General features: G+C 38.8%; 1 protein-coding gene across 1 annotated transcript; it reads left to right on the top strand.

Annotated features, from left to right (window-relative positions):
- The first annotated feature begins 850 nt into the window (after positions 1–850).
- On the top strand, positions 851–18,537 carry MALL (mal, T cell differentiation protein like). The gene is made up of 5 exons (XM_026695939.2): positions 851–1,373; positions 2,990–3,581; positions 14,741–14,908; positions 15,116–15,253; positions 17,029–18,537. Exons 2-5 carry the CDS (start codon positions 3,471–3,473, stop codon positions 17,089–17,091), a joined length of 480 nt encoding a protein of 159 aa, XP_026551724.1. The 5' UTR covers positions 851–1,373; positions 2,990–3,470; the 3' UTR covers positions 17,092–18,537.
- The last annotated feature ends 1,046 nt before the right edge of the window (positions 18,538–19,583 follow it).

Raw genomic sequence — 19,583 nt, 5'->3', positions numbered from 1 at the left:
TGACAGCCCTGCTCTAAACATATATGAACTGAACATGCCTTGATGTTTATAAATGGATGTAACTGAAGAAGATGATGTTTAATCACTGGCAAAATCTGAAAAATGCAAGAGTGTAACATTTTATTAATATTACCCTTTTGGAATATTAAGAATAGATATAAAGGTATCTATTGTAAAAGAAATGGCAATTTATCCTAAAATTTGAATTATTTAGGTATGCATGCCAGATTCAGAGCTTTGTCAGATCCATATTGTGCTGCTATCCTGAATAATGAGCCAAAGGTAATTTGTTGCCATAGTTGCCAGCATGTGACTGAAAATTCTCTGGGGATTTGATCAAAAGATCTACAATTCCATAATTGATACAGATAGTTCTAAATTAACGTCTGCCTCATATAGCCACCACTACAATAATAATGAAAAAGTAACTTTGTGGCCAATTCTTGTATTTATGACCTTTATATATACCGTATATGTAAAGCAAAGGAAAACTGAAGTAAGATAAGCACAGTTTCCCATAGCGACTGCTTTAATGACCAATTTGCCATACCAATTATGGCTGTAAACAAGAACGACCTCTATTTCCGTTGCTTTTTGCTTGGTAGGATGGAAGTAGACTTGACTGATATCTATGTTGCTAAGTTAGTACTTCAGGGGCTTATCAACATCTTTTGTTTTTTCAGTGTTGCCAGGCGTTTTATTATTCCAGAATGATAAGGAAAGATACTAGTGTAGCCTTTTGAGAATGGAATGAGACTGGTTTGCGTGGGGTAGCGTGGGGGTGGGGGTGGGGAAGGGAATTTGTTCTGTCTGAGGGGCGGGGGTGAGCATGCCCAGCTCCATTTGTGCAAGTGATACTGTGAGTGTAAGCGTCCGCCACTTGTGCAGCCCAGTTCTGAATGGGATGTGGCCTGGTAGTAGGCTGTGGCCTAGGGGTTGGGGACCCTTGGTGTAGAGGAGAGAGGGAGAAATCACTTCATTTTCATTACCTATAAATTACTTCTTTCAGAAACTCGCCTCTGGATTTTGCCCTGATCTCCAGGTAATTGCCTTTCTTAATTTGCATAATGATCCCGAGGCAGAAATATAGTTGTAGAGAAGAAACTGGTTCAACAAGACTAGCTAGAAGTACTCATATTTTTGGAGATGTTCCCAATCAATTAACAGCAAGACAATGGAATCAGTTCAACCAAACATGTCAGTGCTGCTCTTAAAATAGTTAGGAAATAAGTTACTGTTAAATTTAATAGGCTTAAATTCCTTCCCTCAAACTACAAAGTTAAAATATGTATATAATCAAACATACTTTAGGCTAAGCACTTCACTGTATATTTATCTTCCTCTCAGAGCAGGAACGTGTAGAAAATGAGCAGGTAGGTTTACAGTATTTCTTGGAGGTACATGCTTTTTTCTCTATATGGGTGTATCTATAGATGTTTATTGAAGGGAAGCATACTTTTTTAATGCATTAATGACAAACATCTATTCTGGGTGTATCTTTGTATATGGAAAATCAGTGGCTTGTAAACAGTTACATCAAAGTAGATTTATAGAGTGTTTACATCTGATGAGTATAAATGAAGGACACCTGCTCATTAATACAAGTGAGGTACTAATACCACTCTATAAAGCCTTAGTAAGACCACACCTAGAGTACTGCATCCAGTTTTGTTCACCACATTATAAAAAAGATGTTGAGACTCTAGAAAAAGTACAGAGAAGAGCAACCAGGATGATTAGGGGACTGGAGACTAAAACATACAATGAACAGTTGCAGGAACTGGGCTTGGCTAGTCTAGTAAAGAGAAGGACCAGGGGAGACATGATAGCGGTCTTCCAATATTTGAGGGGCTGCCACAGAGAAGAAGGGGTCAAGCTATTTTCTAAAGCGCCTGTAGGCCAGACAAGGAATAATGGATGGAAACTGAACAAAGAGAGATTTAACCTGGAAATAAGGAGAAACTTTCTGACAGTGAGAACAATCAACCAATGGAACAGCTTGCCCTCGGAAGTTGTGGGAGCGCCATCAGTTGAGACTTTCAAGAAGAGATTGGACTGCCATTTGTCAGAAATGATGTAGGGTCTCCTGCTTGGGTGGGGGGTTAGACTAGATGACCTACAAGGTCCCTTCCAACTGATTATCTGTTAAATCTGTATTTCAAACATTTATACTATTCTCAAAAAAACAGAAGAATGGTACCTGAACTAATGTGCTCCAGCCAATAAACCAAACCTCATAGCAATCCTCGTTTAAAGAACATAAACCTTCATAATTAAAATGTTGAGAATAATTTAGTACACAGTTATTAGGCTTTTACTATGAACTATCCCAAGGAGAAAACACTCAGAAAAATGAAAGAATGTGCTGAAACAAAATAAGGTAAACTGTTTAACTTCTTGGCATGGGATTCAATTTCATTTGCACTGGAGTTAAAAACAAGCTTTTGATCAGCAATATGAGGACAGTAACTAGGGGAGAAAACAACCAAGTCTCTGTTACCAAAGTACTATGGTTCAGTAACCAGTTCAGTGATTATTTACCCACCTGTAGAAAGTTAGCACCCACCCCTCTCCTGAAGAATGAAATATTTTGAGAAAGATTAAAAAAGGCAGAATATTATATTTCCCTGGATGAGAAATGGAGAAACATGTTTTTTTTTAAGCGGCCCTCTTAATAACGCTCAGCAGGTGTCAGCACTTAAGAGATAAAGAGCTTATTGAAAGAAGCCAAGTATCTAGATAGCTCAATTATTCATAGGCAAAAATTCCCTGCAGCAAGGTCTGAACAAAGGTAGGATTAGCCCACAGCCACAATAGGAATTGTGGAAAAAATTAAGGAAATTAAGGAAAATTAAGGAAAAAATGAGCTCAATATTAGGAGTAACTTCCTAAAATAAAAAACACAACTTGCTCCATTGGAGATTTTAAAATAGAGACTCACTTGGATAGTCAGTTTTGGGGGGATGATTTACCAAATTCTTCCATTTAGGTTGGAGTAGAACAATGTTTCTCAACCTTGGAAACCGGTGGCTGGGGAACTCTGGGAGTTGAAGTCTAAAGGTGCCAAGATTGAGTGACACCGGACTAGAGGATATGTAAGATTTCCCAGTTGCAATGCTTCAGAATGGAACCAAAGGAGAACTTGAGCCTCAAAATAGAACACTTTTAGAAAGAGTCAGAATCTGTAACTTCATCTCCTTCTGATACCAAAGGATATTTAACCACACACAAATATATCCACATTGATACTTGACCTCTGATCTCTTATGGATGAGCTACCTTAGTCTTGGTGGTGTATGAAATTCTTCCACGATGACTACAGCTACCTGCCAGGCTGGAACTGATTTCACCTTTGACGTCTGTATGGGTGTGCCACTAGATACTATTTTAAGCTTCGCATGCCAACAGTTCTGCAGCAGAAGTAATTGTGGATAGAAGATCGTAACAACAGTGACATAGAGACAATAGAAATGGATCCCAAAACTTCAGGACCAGCGCCTAGCTGCCCAGCACTTGAAGATATTCCTTCAGGACTGGCCATTTTTAAAACGATACCATATGCCTTAATCTTGCCAGAGCTGGTAAGTCAATTAACTTAATTTTGTTGTAATTTTTGAAATCCTTATCTCCAATTTAACATTGAGCAGTTTTGCACATCATGTAGTGTATAGAGTCATAATGATGACTCCTGGTACTAGTTACTTGTATGATATATGCAGATTTGTGCACATATGTTTTTATACTAATTATGCTCATAGTTAATGAAAGGTTTATTTGAAGATTGGTAAACTTTCCATACTGCATTTTATGAATCAAGAATTGCATATTTTGATCTGCTGTGCATCAAAGCATATGCCATATATCTGCTTCCCATTGCTCTTAAAATGTGCACTTTAATTATTTAAAGGAGTTGAAGCATCTATCCACAGTTAGCATACTAACTGCACAAAGTTATATCTTTGCGTTAATCTAAAGTACATGTAGTCCTTGACTTATAACCATAATGGGAACCATATTTTCTATTGCTAAGCAAGATGTGTATTAAGTTGCACCTGATTCTCTGACCTTTTGGCCATGGTTGTTAAGGGAATCATGCAGTTGATAAATGAATCAAACTTTCTCCATTAACTTTGCTTGTTGGAAGCTAGCTGGGAATGTCATAAATGGTGCTCATAAGACCCCAGGATGCTGCAGTTATCGTAACTGCATGTTGGTTGTCAAGCACGTAAACTTTGATCACATGACTGTAGGGATGCAGTGATTATCATAAGCGAGAGGACTTACAGATATGAGGACATAAGTATAAATTTATAGACTTCTTTATATATTCATATATGTAAAGTATATAATACCCTAACTATGAAGCTGATCATATGATAGTGGTTTGGGTGTATGTCACTCTTTTTTCCTAATTTTCAGAAAACTCTAGCTGGAAACTATTTCAGCAAAGGAATGATTAGCTTGGAGATATTAATATTGCATTACAGTATTCAATCTGGTTTTCCTCCACCCTCCCTAATTATTCTCAGATTATTCAGGTTGACTGCTGCAAAGTTGAGTAAGATATTGTGTTCATACAGGACTTGCTCTCTGAAGATATGGGTCAATATTTTTCAAACAGTGAAGTGTGGAGACAATAATCCCAAAGGCATTGGTTTACAGGCTAGGTGTAGCTAGGCATGCGATTTCTTGGAAAAAGATTGATTCAACTAAAAGTGCTTCTCGGGGGAGAAAGAGGAGAGCGGATTAATTCAGGGACAACAGCAAGAAGGTCTATATAGCAACTTAGAATATTCAGTAATTTATTAATTAATTCAAGAGTTCATTAAAAAAAATACCAAATAATAGCATGCCTAAAGAAGAGAGATGGAAGCATTGCCACTTTCAGTGTAGTTCATTAAACCAGACTTTGTATAGGGCTGAGGGGAAGCAAAAAGAGGAAGAGAGAGGAATAGGACTTTCTGCCCTTTCACCCATTCCTACTCCTAGTAAGTTTCTAGATTTGAGCCACAAAAAAATAATTATATTGTACTATGTCAATCTCATCAAGGTTTGGGTAACAAAGATGCAGAACTGTTATCTCTTGAAGATTCAGCTGGTATCTTGGATTTCATATATTCAGTGGGGGAACAAACCCTAATAGAATGTCCTTGTTTAAATGCAGTAGAATTCAGATTGTTAAGTGCTGAGTATTGTCAGTCTTTGGAACTTGGCTTTCAGGGATTTGTCCCGTTTTTTAAAAATAGGAAATCAAAGTAACTGGTCACTATTACATAGTGCGATAATGAAATTCACTGGGAAGTAATGGCATTTCATTTTGTATTTTGCTTCACTTGGAGAACTTTCAGGAAGTTATAATTCAAGAGTTGTAAAACATGGCAGAGTGACTATGTTCCTTATGTTAATTGCATTCTCATTGTATGAGGCATAGATTTTAACTCAACTGGAGTTTTGTGTGTGTGTGTGCGTGTGCGCGTGTGCGTGCATGTAGTGCTCGTATAATTTTTATTTATATGAAAACTATTCAGCAAAAATTGTGTAAATAGTAAGGAAGATTACCTTGATGGAGATATGAATCTCGGTTGCCAAGGCAACCAGCCGTAAAATATATTTTAAGTCCAAACTACCCATATAACATTTGGAACATTTGGTGGGTTTCAAAGAGGTTTACCACTGGTTTGGTGGCCGTGGCTTGGTGGGCACACAGACACTTTGCACATGCGCACATGCCAAATGCACACTTTGCGCAAGCGCAGAGGCTTTCCTACTCACCTCCTGCAATCCCTGTAGCTTCAACAGCTGACTCATAGCAATTTGCTGTGCTGCGCAAAGCAGCTGTGCTTCAAAAGCTGGGAATAAAGGTCAGTATGGGTCGGGTGGGCCCAACAGCAGCTCGACAGACAGAACCAGTTCGGTCTCAGCTGATCTTTGGCACTATCAGTACACCAGGACTGGGCCGAACTGATAGACCAGCACCACTGGCACAGAAAGATACCTTCCTAATTCACTGAAGTATAAAAGTGAGGATCATACACTGAAACCAGACTTGAAGATTCTGTTATCATGGTGAATCTTATAAAAGCAGTTTTAGCCTTCTTGTGGGGTTGATTTTTTTTTGTCTAGTCTACTTAATTGGGCTGAGGGCTTAGAATAAAGATTGAAGCAAGCAAGAAACCAACAACATGTTAAATAATGCCTTATTTGCAATATTGTTCCAGAAGCCATTACTGAATGTGGGCAATGCATCTTCAAATCCATGGTGGCATAGGAGAACCCAATGAATATAACAGTGATTGCAATCAGGCATAAAAAATGGGCAGCTCAGTGGAAGAGGGTTTCTATTTTTCACAATCACTGACAGTTTTCATGAGAGAGCAACATGGAAGGCTGGTGAATTGATTTAAATGACAGGCTTATGGGAAGAGATTGATTTAAATTGCATAATTGCATAATTCTGCATGATACATATATTTTTAAAAATGTAGTTCTTTGAGTGTTGGGGCAAGGAAGGCTATTCATGAAGGACACCATGACAAATATGGCTGCTTATGTGGGAATCAAAGTTAGGATGAAATACAGGAACATGCCTTTTGATTTTCTTTACTCCAAATCTTTTTTTATTTCTTCCTGTCCCTTAAAATATTCAAGTACATCTGGATCCCAGATGTTTCTTTACTTTTTTGTGTGTATGGCCAGAAGCAACTCAGATGATGTCACCAGAGCAGCAATATTCTGCACTCAAAACTATTTGCAGCTCAATGAAGACAGATTTTTTTCTCTTAATTGAATTTTTATCCTACCTTTCTTCTAGGAGCTCAAGGCTATGTACACTGATTTACTCTAACAACTCTGGGAAGTAAAATTGGCTTTAGAAAAATGACTGGTACAAAGTGTAGTACTATAGCTAAGCATAGACTGAAACCTGCACCTGGCTGGTTCAGTTTATAATGTAGTTTTGTACAATATAGTATTTGTGTATGTGAATATTTTACCAGCTATTTTGGGGGGGAGAATGCATAGAAACCACAATTATAATATTTGCAACTGTACTTCCCATGCAAAGAACTTGCAGTTTACAAACAACAAAACAACATAGACAGATAATACAGTTTGGCTTTATGGCTTTATATAAAATAATATGAGGAAGTTTCATTTTGAATGCTTTTAATTTTCAGTGCATATTCCTACACTTTCCATCTTGAAGAACCTGTTTGATAATTTCTCAGCAAGGGGGAGCATTAACTTTCTTGACAGTGATCCTTGCTCACTGGCATTCAGTGGGTGTGTGCCTGTTGCTGGGTAATCAAAAGAGTTCAACATCTTCAGGTGGAGTTTTTGTTTTTCTTTCTTTCTTGGAAATGAAGTGGGAGGGCTGGGTACTTCTGGAAATACCTTTACAAAGTATGCTGAAAAAGGTATGCACAAACCTGACACCCAAAGAGAATTGCAGGGCCATTATGTTCTTTGGAATTAATGACCCTTAAAGTACACAATCTGTTCATATCCTTCAAATGTAATCACAGGTGTTTTTCCTTGTCTGATGCATAATCTTTTCTCTGAACAATGACTAGTTTTATACATACAATATTTCAGGAAGTCCCATTTAAGGATCTCTGTTTGATTCTAAGTTGATGTTTTGTGCAAAACAGATCAGAATCAGATATCAAATTACTGCTCCTATTCAACACAAAATTTTGCTTATACTGACTTCTTCAAGATTTCAAGCAAGGTTTTTCTTCTTTCTATACTTACAGATGCCAGTGACAGGACTTGGGACATTATCAATACCAGGAATCTGTTTTATTAGGATCTAGTATTAGGGAGACAACTGTATTTGCATTAATTCCATTATAAATATAGTTTTTCTTCAGATCTCCTCTTGGAATTGGGGAAGATTGGATCAAACACAGGTCACATCTACCTGTGTTACCCCCAAAATAAGACCAGATCTTATTTTCTTTTGAGGCCCAAAATAAGCACCAGGACTTATGGGGGGAGGGGTGTCTTATTTTTTTCCATATATGGGACACACTTCTGCTTGCTTGCGGCTGGCAGGAGGTCATGCGGTGCACTGGTGCCACTGCTGTGAGGCCAGAAAGGATGGAGCTGCCCCATGTGCTGCACACTGGTTTATCTCTGGCCCCGCAGCCAGGCCACCCATGCCCTGACACCTTCCCCCACCTCACGGTGGTGGCTCCAGCAGCCCTATCGCCCCCAATGTGGCCACTGGCCCACTTCTTCTACTTGCTCATGGCTGCATAGAGCAGGAGGCCGAGTGACATCTCTGGTGCCACAGTCACGAGACAAGGGAGGTATTGGGCATGGGTAGCCTGACTGCAGGGGCCCTGAGGTAAGCTGGTTTGGGGTGCGTGGGGCAGCTGCATCCTCCACCTTGCCTCATGGCCATGGCACTGTGAACAACCAGATGGAATGGGTGGGTGGTCAACTGTGCAGGCTCTTAAGTAGGGTTTATTTGGGGGGCAGGATTTATATTAGTGCACACTTAAAAACATGCTAAGGCTTATTTTGGGCACAGGTCTTATTTTTGGGAAACTATTTATGTCCTGTTCTACAATCAATTTAGACTGCCACATGTTCACTATAACTCTTGGAGAAGCCTTCCTAGACTTAATCTTTATCCTACATTTTCTCTCCCTCTTCCTCTTTATGAAATGAATAGTGACATGTTTCTTAATATTAATTGCTGGAAATCACAAGGAAAATGTTAGTGTGTCCTATTTCTTATGGAAATGCTGGAACAGGAAGAAAATGTTGGACTAGGTAGCCTTCTGGTCTGATTGATCACCATTGCAGTTGACTGTTATTTTAATGTGGATTTGTTGAAATGGCTTATTGATGACACAAAGGGAAAGTAGGCAGTCAATATCACTCATGGGTGACATCCACCAAAACAACTATAATACTAAATCTGGCTAGGTTTGTGGAATAGGTGCCTATGTAACACAATTCTATTCATGAGAGCTTAGAAACATGTGTGTTTAGCAGGGAACTATAGGTAGGTTCATCTACAGACAACTTTATGCATGTTTACATAGAATTTGTACACAAAGGCAAATACATGCAACTGTTGTCCGGAGAGACAGGATTGCAATTTTAAGTCAGCCAGAGGTCTAGCATAAGCCACAATGATGTCATAGCATCATTTGCACTGATGTATTGATGCCTATGATGTCATTTGTCTACCCTTCCCAATCATAATCAAGATGAGTGGAAAATGAATAAGGATAAAGCAGGCTGTTTGTGAGACTGGAATTCAAATTTATACATACATACATACATACATACATACATACATACATACATGAAATATGTTGATTATTTAGATCACAATTCTAAAAGGAGAATACAATAAATATGCACAAAACTGAACAAAAAATGTACTATTGTCCTGCTGCTCAGAATATGGTGACAGATGGTGGTGATGAGGATGATGGATTTTGTTGTTTAAGGTGCTAAGAGCACCCTTTGTTTAGCACAATTATTTATATACTTGCAAGACTGCTTTACTCTCTATGGAATAAGTCATATTAAATATTTATTATTTTTTAAATAAAAGATTTGTAATGCCTTAACATTTTTAGAAAAAATATAAAGTATATTACAATTTTAAGCAATTTTTTATACATTTGTGACATACAGCTCCCCGCCCCCTCATAATTTGTCTTGCTGTTCATAATCAAGGAGATAGATCAAACCAAACATTTTGACATTAGTCATGAAGCTAACTTTCTATCGAACACACAAAGGACAAAGGTGACTGGAGTTGTAACTCCATGATTACTACAAATGATTCACCTTGTACCTGCTTACAGACAAAGACTTAAAACTACAAAACCAACAATTAAACCAGGGAGGACTTGGACTGAGGAGGCAAAGCTTGCCTTGATTACACTGATTGGAATATTTTTGAAGATACCTTTGTAGACCTAGGTGAACTCATATGTCAGCTTCTGTAAAGACCTATGTGTGCCAACCAGGACCCTGCAAATATATCGTAACAAACCTTGGTTCACAACTAAACTTAAGCAGCTACCTCATTCCAAAGAGGAAGCCCACAGAAAAGGTGATAGAATGCTGTACAATCAGGCCAGAAATGCATTAACAAGAGAGATCAGAGCAGCAAAAAGAAGCTACTCTGAAAAGTTAAGGAATCAGTTCTCAACAAATAAACCAGCAAGCATATGGAAAACTCTTTAAAATATCACCGGCTATGGCAAACCTCCTTCCCAGGCAGAAGGAAACCAACAACTAGCGGATGACCTGAATGTGTTTTACTGCAGGTTTGAAAGGAAGCTACAGCCACCTATCTAAGGGTGGGATTCTACTGGTTTGGACCAGTTCTATAGAACTGGTTGTTATGATTCTGTGCAGTTTGGAGAACTGGCAAATCATGCCCCTGGCTGGCTCCGCTCCTCTCCGCTCCTCTCCACCCACCCCTCCCCTCCTCACCCAGTCAGTCCTTATCGTGCATGTGCAACATTGCGTGCATGCCCGACATAGCTGACTGCATTCTTCCCCACCCAGTCACTCCTTAAGGTATTGTCAGGCCTCCAACAAATCCACCCTCCTTCAAATCAAAAGTCTCTAGCTGCATCTCAGAGAAAATAAAATCGATTTATTAGAGGTTACCATGTTGGCTCATGGCTGGGTGCAGCCGATACTAAATTACATCATACATTTCCTCATTGACCCTGGTCTTCCCCCCCTGGATAAGACTTCTCCAATGGGACACATCCATCTCCAAGAGTCATCCATCATATTCTCCAATAACCTTCTTATGCTCGGACAAATTTGGGCTACTAGGGTGATTATGTAGGCATTTCAAGAATGCCTTGTTTTCCCCCACTCCCTTTTCTGGCAGCTAAAAAGACCAAAGGAGTATCGCTTTAGTTGACAGGTATTTCTTTTTTCCCCCTCCCAACGATCAGCTGTTCCTATGATCAGCTGTGGCGGGATTCCCTTCGCTTACATACTGCTTCACCCAGGATGCTTCCCTAAGGTCCAGGAAGGCAAAAAATGGAGGGGGGGGTCGCAGCACGCCCCCTGTTCCCCCTCCATTTTTTGCCTTCCTGGGCTCCAGGGAAGTTTCCTGGGAGCAAAAACACCCCCCAGGAGGCTTCCTTGAGGCACAGAAGGCCCCAAAATGGAGCACAGCGTGGTGCTGCATGCCCCCCCATTCTCTGTTTTTTTCCTTCCTGAGCCCCAGGGAAACCTTCTGGGAGCAAAAACGCTCCTCAGGAGGCTCCCCTGAGGCTCAGAAGGCCCAGAAAACTGGGGGGAGGCTGCAAAAAAGCCACACCCACCCAGTCACATGGCCATGCCCACCTAGCCACAACTGGAACTGGTTGTTACAAAATTTGAATTCCACCCCTGCACCTATCTCCACAACTCCCATCTCAGACAAACCAACAACATCCAAACCGCCACAACTGACCCCAACCAATTGGGTTTACAACCTCTAGTGATCACAGAAAAAGAAGTGCAAGATCTATTTCACAGACAAAAGCCAGGAAAAGCACCAGGCCCAGACAAGATAACTCCTTCTTGCTTAAAAGTCTGTGCTGACCAATTGGTCCTCATCTTCACCTGAATCTTTAATAAATCACTAGAGATGTGTTCCTTCTTGCTTCAAACACTCTACTGTCATCCCAGTGCCAAAGAAGCCCTCCATCAAGGAACTGAATGACTGCAGACCAGTTGCTCTAACATCTGTAGTTATGAAAACCTCTGAAAGGCTAGTGCTGTCCCACCTGAAAGATCCACTGTTAGACCTCCTGCAATTTGCATACCGAGCAAATAGATCGACAGATGATGCTGTTAATATGGCTCTGCACCACATCCTACAACATCTTGAATCTCAAAAACCTACGCAAGGGTTCTCTTTGTAGACTTTAGTTCAGCATTCAATACCATCATGTTAGAGTTTGCAGCAGAAATTCAAGTCCAGAAAACACACAGATGACTGATTCATCAGGATCATTAACTTATTTATAAACATAATGATATGAATAAAGTTTACAATACCATTTATAGATTCTTTCAATGTAACATAACACAACAGCAAGCAGCAGCAGCTCAGAGCAGATATCACTTTTAGCAAGCAAGCCTAGTTTCAGTTTCAATTCTCAGCAAAGCACACAGAGCCAAACTACACCAAGGCTGTAAGCTCCTGTTGGCTGGTCTGTTGCCATGCTTACTCATTGGCTGACTTTGTTACTAAGCTCTATTCCAGTTCATGAATATACCCTGACACATCATTCCAGACATTCTTCTAACTTAGCTAAAGCAGCTAGCAGTACCTGAACACACTTGTAAGTGGATCATAAGCTTCCTAACAGACAGGAAGCAGCAGGTGAAGCTAGACAGAATCACATGTGATACAGCAGTGGGATCCTACCTGTTCCACTACTGGTTCGGTGATCACGTGCACGTGCACCTAATGTGCGTACGCAGCTTTCCACACACCAGCTGAGGCCTGCAGCGCCAATCAGCTGAGAGGATCACTAGAGAAAAAAGAGAGAAAAACACAGGTGGGTGGGAGTGCTGATCCTGTGCTTTTCTTTCTCCTCTTAGCTGATCCTTCTCTCAGCTGATCATTGGAAGCTTTTTTACTACTGGTTCAGCCAAATCGGGCCGAACTGGTAGCATACTACCAGTGATCTGATACCTGTACAATTAGCACAGCCACCCCCCAAGACTGTGTGCTTTCTCCACTTCTCCCTATATACCAATGACTCCATCTCAAATGATCCATCTGTTAAAATACTGAAGTTTGCAGATGATATAACAGTGATTGATCTCATTCGAGATGACAAATCCGCATACAGACAGGAGGTTGTACAACTTGCCTCGTGGTGTGACTGGAACAATCTGGAACTGAACACACTCAAAACTGTAGAAATGGTGGTAGATGTTAGGAGAAACCTCCCATATCACCATCTCTTACAATATTAGTCAACACAGAATCATCAGTAGAGACCTTCACATTTCTAGATTCTATCATATCTGAAGACCTAACATCTAAAGACCTAACATCAAAAATATCATCAAAAAAGCATAACAAAGAATGTTGTGCAGATAACATCGCACAGCATAGAACACTGATAAAACCTTTCAATGAAGAATATATATAGTCCAGGCTGGTCACCAAATATTAGCTATAGGCCAAAAGTCTCAAGTCCTCAGACTTCCATTTAGGGGAATTTGAATGTAAACGACAACATTTTACTTTGCACATTTCTTCAGACTTCAGTTTTATTTCACATTTTAATTTCCAAAGCAGACTGGACTATTTATATGCAATACCATTCCATAATTGATGTTTCAATGGAATTTGCATCCATTTATGTCACTTGTGTAAATGATGACCCAGTGGCACAAGTGACATAAATTAGTGACATTTATTTATTTAAAACTGGATTTAACAGACATTCTGATTTAACTGACAATCCCTTCTCCCCAAGTGTCTATGGAGATTCTCAGTCATCCAGGTCATGGTTTTTTTCAAAGGTGCATTTTCAACTGGACTTCCTTTTTTTTCTTTGAAGACGTTTTGCTCCTCATTCAAGAAGTTTCTTCAGCTCTGACTGGATGGTGGGGAAATGTCTTCAAAGAAAAACTAGAAAATCCTGTTGCTTCTTGAAAAAGCACCTTTGGGTTTTCCCAAAGTAGTTTCTTCAGGTTTTACTTTTTTAACAACAGTTTTCTTAATGGATTATTTTAGTTTGTACTATATGTTGTTCAGGATGGAAATATTGAACATCATTGTTTAAAATATTCGTATTCCTCCTTAGGATTAAATGTGCAGTCATATAATATAAATACACTGTGGTCATTCTCGAGTTTATTTTTCCTCCTCTCTCGTGCATTTGTTTTTATTTTGTTCTTGAATTAGCTTAAAAAAAGGTTTTTGCTCTGTTGTTTTTTTATTCAAAGAAAAAAAAACAAAGAAAGAGATGAGGACTGATTCTCTTTTGTGCCCTCTTTGAAAAATTATTGGTGGTTCTGCACTTTGTCCACTTCATATTAACCACAGTATATGCACATATTATTCACCCAAGGGAATTATTTTTAATTTGGACTAGAAGTTTCTTAGGAGAAAAAAAAAACCCTTCTGATGTTGCAAATGTTTTCAATTCATTATTTAAATAATATAAATGCTTATTCGTCCTGAGGACCATTCCTTATGTAGCCAATATAATACTGGAAAAGGATATAGAAAGGTGCCCATCTGGAATTGGTTTCATATATGTTCAGTTTTCAGACCCTGAGATGGTTCAACAATGATTGGTGCAACATCCTGCTAACTTTTAAGACGGGGGTCCACAAACTTAGCAACTTTAAGACTTGTGGGTTTCAACTCCCAGAATTCTCCAGCCTGGGAGTTAAAGTCGATAAGTCTTAAAGTTGCTAAGTTTTGAGACGTCTGTTTTAAGATTACATATGCAACACTTGTCCAATTAAGCTTCAGTTAGATATTTTGTGCATGGATGTGTTGCTGTCAGTGTGTTTACTGTGCTGTTTTAAGATAGATGATTTTACATGGTGTTATTATTTGTACTTTAGCCTTTTGCTCCAGAGGACATTTTAATGAAATGTATAAATCAACCAATCAATCAAATAAATAAATGCAAGCATAAATCAGAGACTAAGCCATTCTGAAGGGTAAAAAAAAGTTTAATGCTAATCATTTGTACTTCAACATTTTTCACCCTGACAGATCTTTGGCTGCTGGGTTTGGATCCTTGTAGCAGCTACCACAGTCTATTTCCCTTTGCTGCAAGGATGGGTCATGTACGTCTCGATCAGCTCCTTTGTCATCTCCTTTCTCCTCCTCCTGAGTTACTTATTTGGCTTCCATAAACAGTTTAAATCCTGGAGAATTCTGGTAAGGTGGCAACAACTCCTGTAGCTTAAAGAGATTTGAAGTGGGTAAATACTCTCAGATCATGAATGGGCTGCTTACCAGAATGATTTGGTCCGTACTTCATGTGCAATTACTGCATAATAATGAATAGAGGTTGAAGAATTCCACATTTCCTTCTTGGGTTTTTTTTTTTTAACACTGTCCGTATCTACTTCTCTCTTCTTTTAGGATAGTCTTTATCATGGAGCCACAGGCATTTTTTATCTGAGTGCTGCTGTGTTGCAGGCAAATGCAACAATCCATTCAGAGACTGAAGTGCCACCTCAATATATCCCTCTCTATTATCAGCTCAATGTTGCAGCCACGGTAAGAACCTCACATCACCTGAGCAACTACGTCTTCTGTTTGAAAGCTCACATTTCAGTTCTTGCTGGTGACATTTTATTGCGGGAACCAGAATGAAAACAGCAGGGCAGCCCCTGCTAGGCTTAACACTTCAAAAAGTCTTCCTTTATCTGCTCAGATGCTTCATCTGTTTCCCATCCTAATACTCTTTCATTTAAATGCATGCTATGCTGTTTTTATGAAGGAAGTACTAAGTCTTAAGTCCAGCCATTGTAAGGAAGCTCCTAATAGATACAAGTCAACTCATAGGCCACAAGCTAGATAATCTTTGTTCTGAACTGTTGTTTGCATTAAATCAGTGCTTCCTGAACCTGGATAAATTACCCAAAACTGGGTAAAAAGTGTTTTTTCTTTGGGAAACAACACCCAAATCCACTTCCCATCACAACAGGGACATTTAAATTGACTTAAAGATTTCCACATGTATCAAAAAGTATTTGTAAATCTCCCAAAATATTCCTTAAGATGAAAGTTGATGAAATTATCAATGAAATTTTGTTGAAATGAAAAAAAGTTAAACTTAATGATATTATTTTTATAATACGTGTGTCATGTCCCTATAATACATGTACATGTCCCTTCCTTCCTTCCTTCCTTCCTTCCTTCCTTCCTTCCTTCCTTCCTTCCTTCCTTCCTCCCTCCTTCCCTCCCTCCCTCCCTCCCTCTCTTTCTTTCTTTCTTTCTTTCTTTCTTTCTTTCTTTCTTTCTTTCTTTCTTTCTTTCTTTCTTTCTTTCTTTCTTTCTTTCTTTCTTTCTCTCTCTCTCTCTCTCTCTCTCTCTCTCTCTCTTCTCATCTGTTTTTGTTGATTTTTAAAAAACATCTTTGTTATACTGTGAGCCCCCCCCCAGCCTAATCTGAGTAAATTAAATTAAACTACATTACAACTTTTGGTTTGTATTAAGCAGTATTAACTTTCACATAGCACATGGTCTGCTTTATGGGTTAAGCATGTCTAACTCTACCTATTTAGTATTGGATTTATAATAATCACTTATCTAGGGAAGAAGCCTAGGGTTTCTAGGGTTTCAGCATAAGGTTGTAGGCTAAACAAGGCAAGAAAATACAGAGCAAGAGTTGATAAAATATACAGACTTGTCAGATGTTCTATAACTTCTCAAACTGATAAACAAAGTAATTAATTCAGGATAGGGATTAGGAGGTTTTGAGTGTAAACAGTGAAAGGGACTTGCAAGCTAAACTACTCCATTAGACTGTAGGAGTTTAACTCAACAAGAGAACTAGGAGTCTGAATGTTGGAGAGGAAGCCCTGAGCATCAGAGAAGCATTGCCAACATAAGATGGTTTGTTCATCCCGCATGTTCCTTTTGGTTAATGGTAAATTTAATGTGCTTCCCAGGCCACACAGATATACAAAGAAACTCATGGCTCATTAGGAAGGTCTGCTCTTTGACATCTGGGTTCTTTGGAGGGAGGGACTACAGCTTGCATGTCACTACAAAAAATAGAAGTTGTATGATGCTAACACCTTTGAAGGCCAGGAGCCTGGAAAATTAGAAACTATGTAACAAAACTGGTTTTTTCTGTGTTTGCTCAGATTTTCTTCACCTTCATTTTACCCTTCAACAACCCAGCAAGCTGGGTAGCTGAAAGAGAAACAAGTGTAAAGTTAGTTCTTGACTCATTTTGAAACTGAATTTAGAACTATTCCTAGTCTAATGTGCTAACTTGCATTGGGAATAGGAATAATAATGTTGCTATTTTTCCCCTTTTTCAGTTCTTTGCCTTCATCACTACACTGCTGTATATTTTGCATGCCTTCAGCAACTACTACCACTGAAAGGACATGAGCTGGAATTTGTATCCCCAAACTGTTAACATTTAAGAAGATAATTCAGTTGCAACTGAATTCACCCATCATCTGGCACCATCTCATTTTAGGTGAAGCAAATACATGTTTTTTAAAACCTGTATTGTAGCATGCTACTGAGTTCTATATGTAAAACTACTCAACTTACTGTAATCTTTCTCATGCTTGTAATTATCCCAAATCATTACTCCCCCCCCCCATATCAAAGCCTTCATAAATAATGTACATAAAATAGGGGGGATTTCTGTTTTCAGTGAACTATCTTCACATTTCCTCTTCTGTGAAGGAATTCTTGTTGGTTTGCTATGGTATCTTGCATGTGGCAGAAGATTCTTGGTTCATATATTGAGGTGGCCAGTTTCCAATTCACACAAACCGTAAATAAAATAGCATATAGCAGTGTTTCTCAACATTGGCAATTTGGAGATATGTGGACTTCAACTGCCTGAGGGATTCTGGAAGTTGAAGTCCAGACAATTAATTGTTAAGCTGCTAAGACTGAGAAACACTGATGTATAGTATATATTATAATGCTACACGACTCAGTGTATGCCTTAAAAACCCATCATCCAATTTCTTGTACTTGCACAACCAGGAAAGATTGTGTAGCGGTTGGCAACCTTGGGAAGTGTGTCTGTTTTCTAATCGATAAAGCTTCCAGAGAATTTCGAATTCCTCTACAACATTGCTTGAAAACTTTTTCCCATTTGGAGGCAACAGATTATTCATTTAGGCTACAGCAAATAATCTGTTGCCTCCAAATGGCCTGTGGAATAATTATCAAGATGTCTGGGAAGAGAAATTCACACACATTATGGTAGCTGTGATATAAATAATTTTTTATCTCATTAATTTTATGTATGATTTCTAGCTTAAGTAAGTATGAAGCTAAAGTGGCAACATAATACAAAATACCATCTGTTTCAGTGGTGGGATTCAAATTTTTTTACTACTGTTTCTGTGGGTGTGGCTTGGTGGGCGTGGCAGGGGAAGGATACTGTAAAATGTCCAGTCAGAGGTGGTATTTGCCAGTTCTCCGAACTACTCAAAATTTCTGCTACCGGTTCTCCAGAACTGGTCAGAACCCACTGAATACCACCTCTGATCTATTTACCTATTGAGGTGCACACTTGCACACAAAAAGTAAAATTCCTCCTGTGAATTGAAGACGACTCATCCTGTCCTGATGTTAACTAAATTAGAAGTTGCTGTGCAAATAGTATGCCTTTCGGTAATTTTAATATATGTAAAGGTATTCTGCTCTTTGTTATTACAATATATAAAATGTTTGTTTTGATGTAGAAACATGAAATAATTTATTGGTGAACTTGTGTATTTTTATTTCTATTTTATACTGATGTTTCAGTTGACTATCTTTTGCCAATGAATATAACTGACTTTCCTCCTTTGCCCAAATCATGCAAGTGTTTTAATTGCTGCTTTATGAGTGGGGTTGTACCATTGCAGATTCAAAAAATGTATTAAGCCCATAATTTATCAATAATTTTAGGAATCTTTAAACTATAATGTAGGAACTATGGAAGATAGTTCAAGATTGTCAAGATTGAACGTTTAGGAGCTTTAGGAACTCCCGCCAAAACTTCGCTGTAAACTGCACTCCCGCCCCATTTGAAAATATGTGTGACTGTTAGGGGTTACAGCATACATAGGCCATAATTTATTTTTAACTTCACCCAACTTTCTCTGGATTCAAAATAGCAGTGTCCAATAGTTCCTTCCAGCTTTTGTCAGAAGGATAAAACAGCACTGGGCCACAAATTCAGCTCCTCTGAGATATATGGTAATGTGTTGGGGATGTGACTTCTATTGCAATATGTCAAGATGCTTCTGACTTCACCTATCTGTGGTGCCACTGCTTCAAAGACCTTGCTACTTCCTGACAAGTAATGCTAACACCAATCCTGATGGCCCTTCTGTTTGGTCTGATAGCGCAATCGAAGTCTTAATCCCAGTTTGGGCTTCCTCCTTTTCATGGGATCTGTTTATCGAGCACACTAAGATTTGTGAGATAAAACATGTTTATCCTTAAGCTCACGAGGAATACTGAGGATTCCTTCTATATCTGCACATGGAGAAATGTAAGCACTGAAATTACTTTTATAGATTTTTAAAGGTAATTAAGAGTTAATTTGGGCTTATGGCTTTGAAGTGTTGTGATATTTTTTATTTATTTTGCTATTCCACCAACTGATGAAGTCTCTCATCATGATATCAACATTACAAAATATCTTCTGATGTGGAAAATGCCTACCCCCCTCAAATTAGAACATATATTTTTAAGTTACCAAAAGTTTACAAAATCAACATAATAGTTCATGCGCTACATCAATACTTTCCATGAAAAATTAGCATTAACACATGCAATTAAGTGTTGAAGTGAGGTTTCAAGCAACTTTCTTTCCGAGAGGAGTGGGTTGCTGATTTCTGAGGTGGTAAACTGT

This window comes from Pseudonaja textilis, chromosome 1, assembly GCF_049901715.1.
Source record: "Pseudonaja textilis isolate UNSWEBS1 chromosome 1, rPseTex1.2, whole genome shotgun sequence".
NCBI lineage: Eukaryota > Metazoa > Chordata > Lepidosauria > Squamata > Elapidae > Pseudonaja > Pseudonaja textilis.
This window is presented reverse-complemented; position numbering and strand designations above follow the sequence as displayed.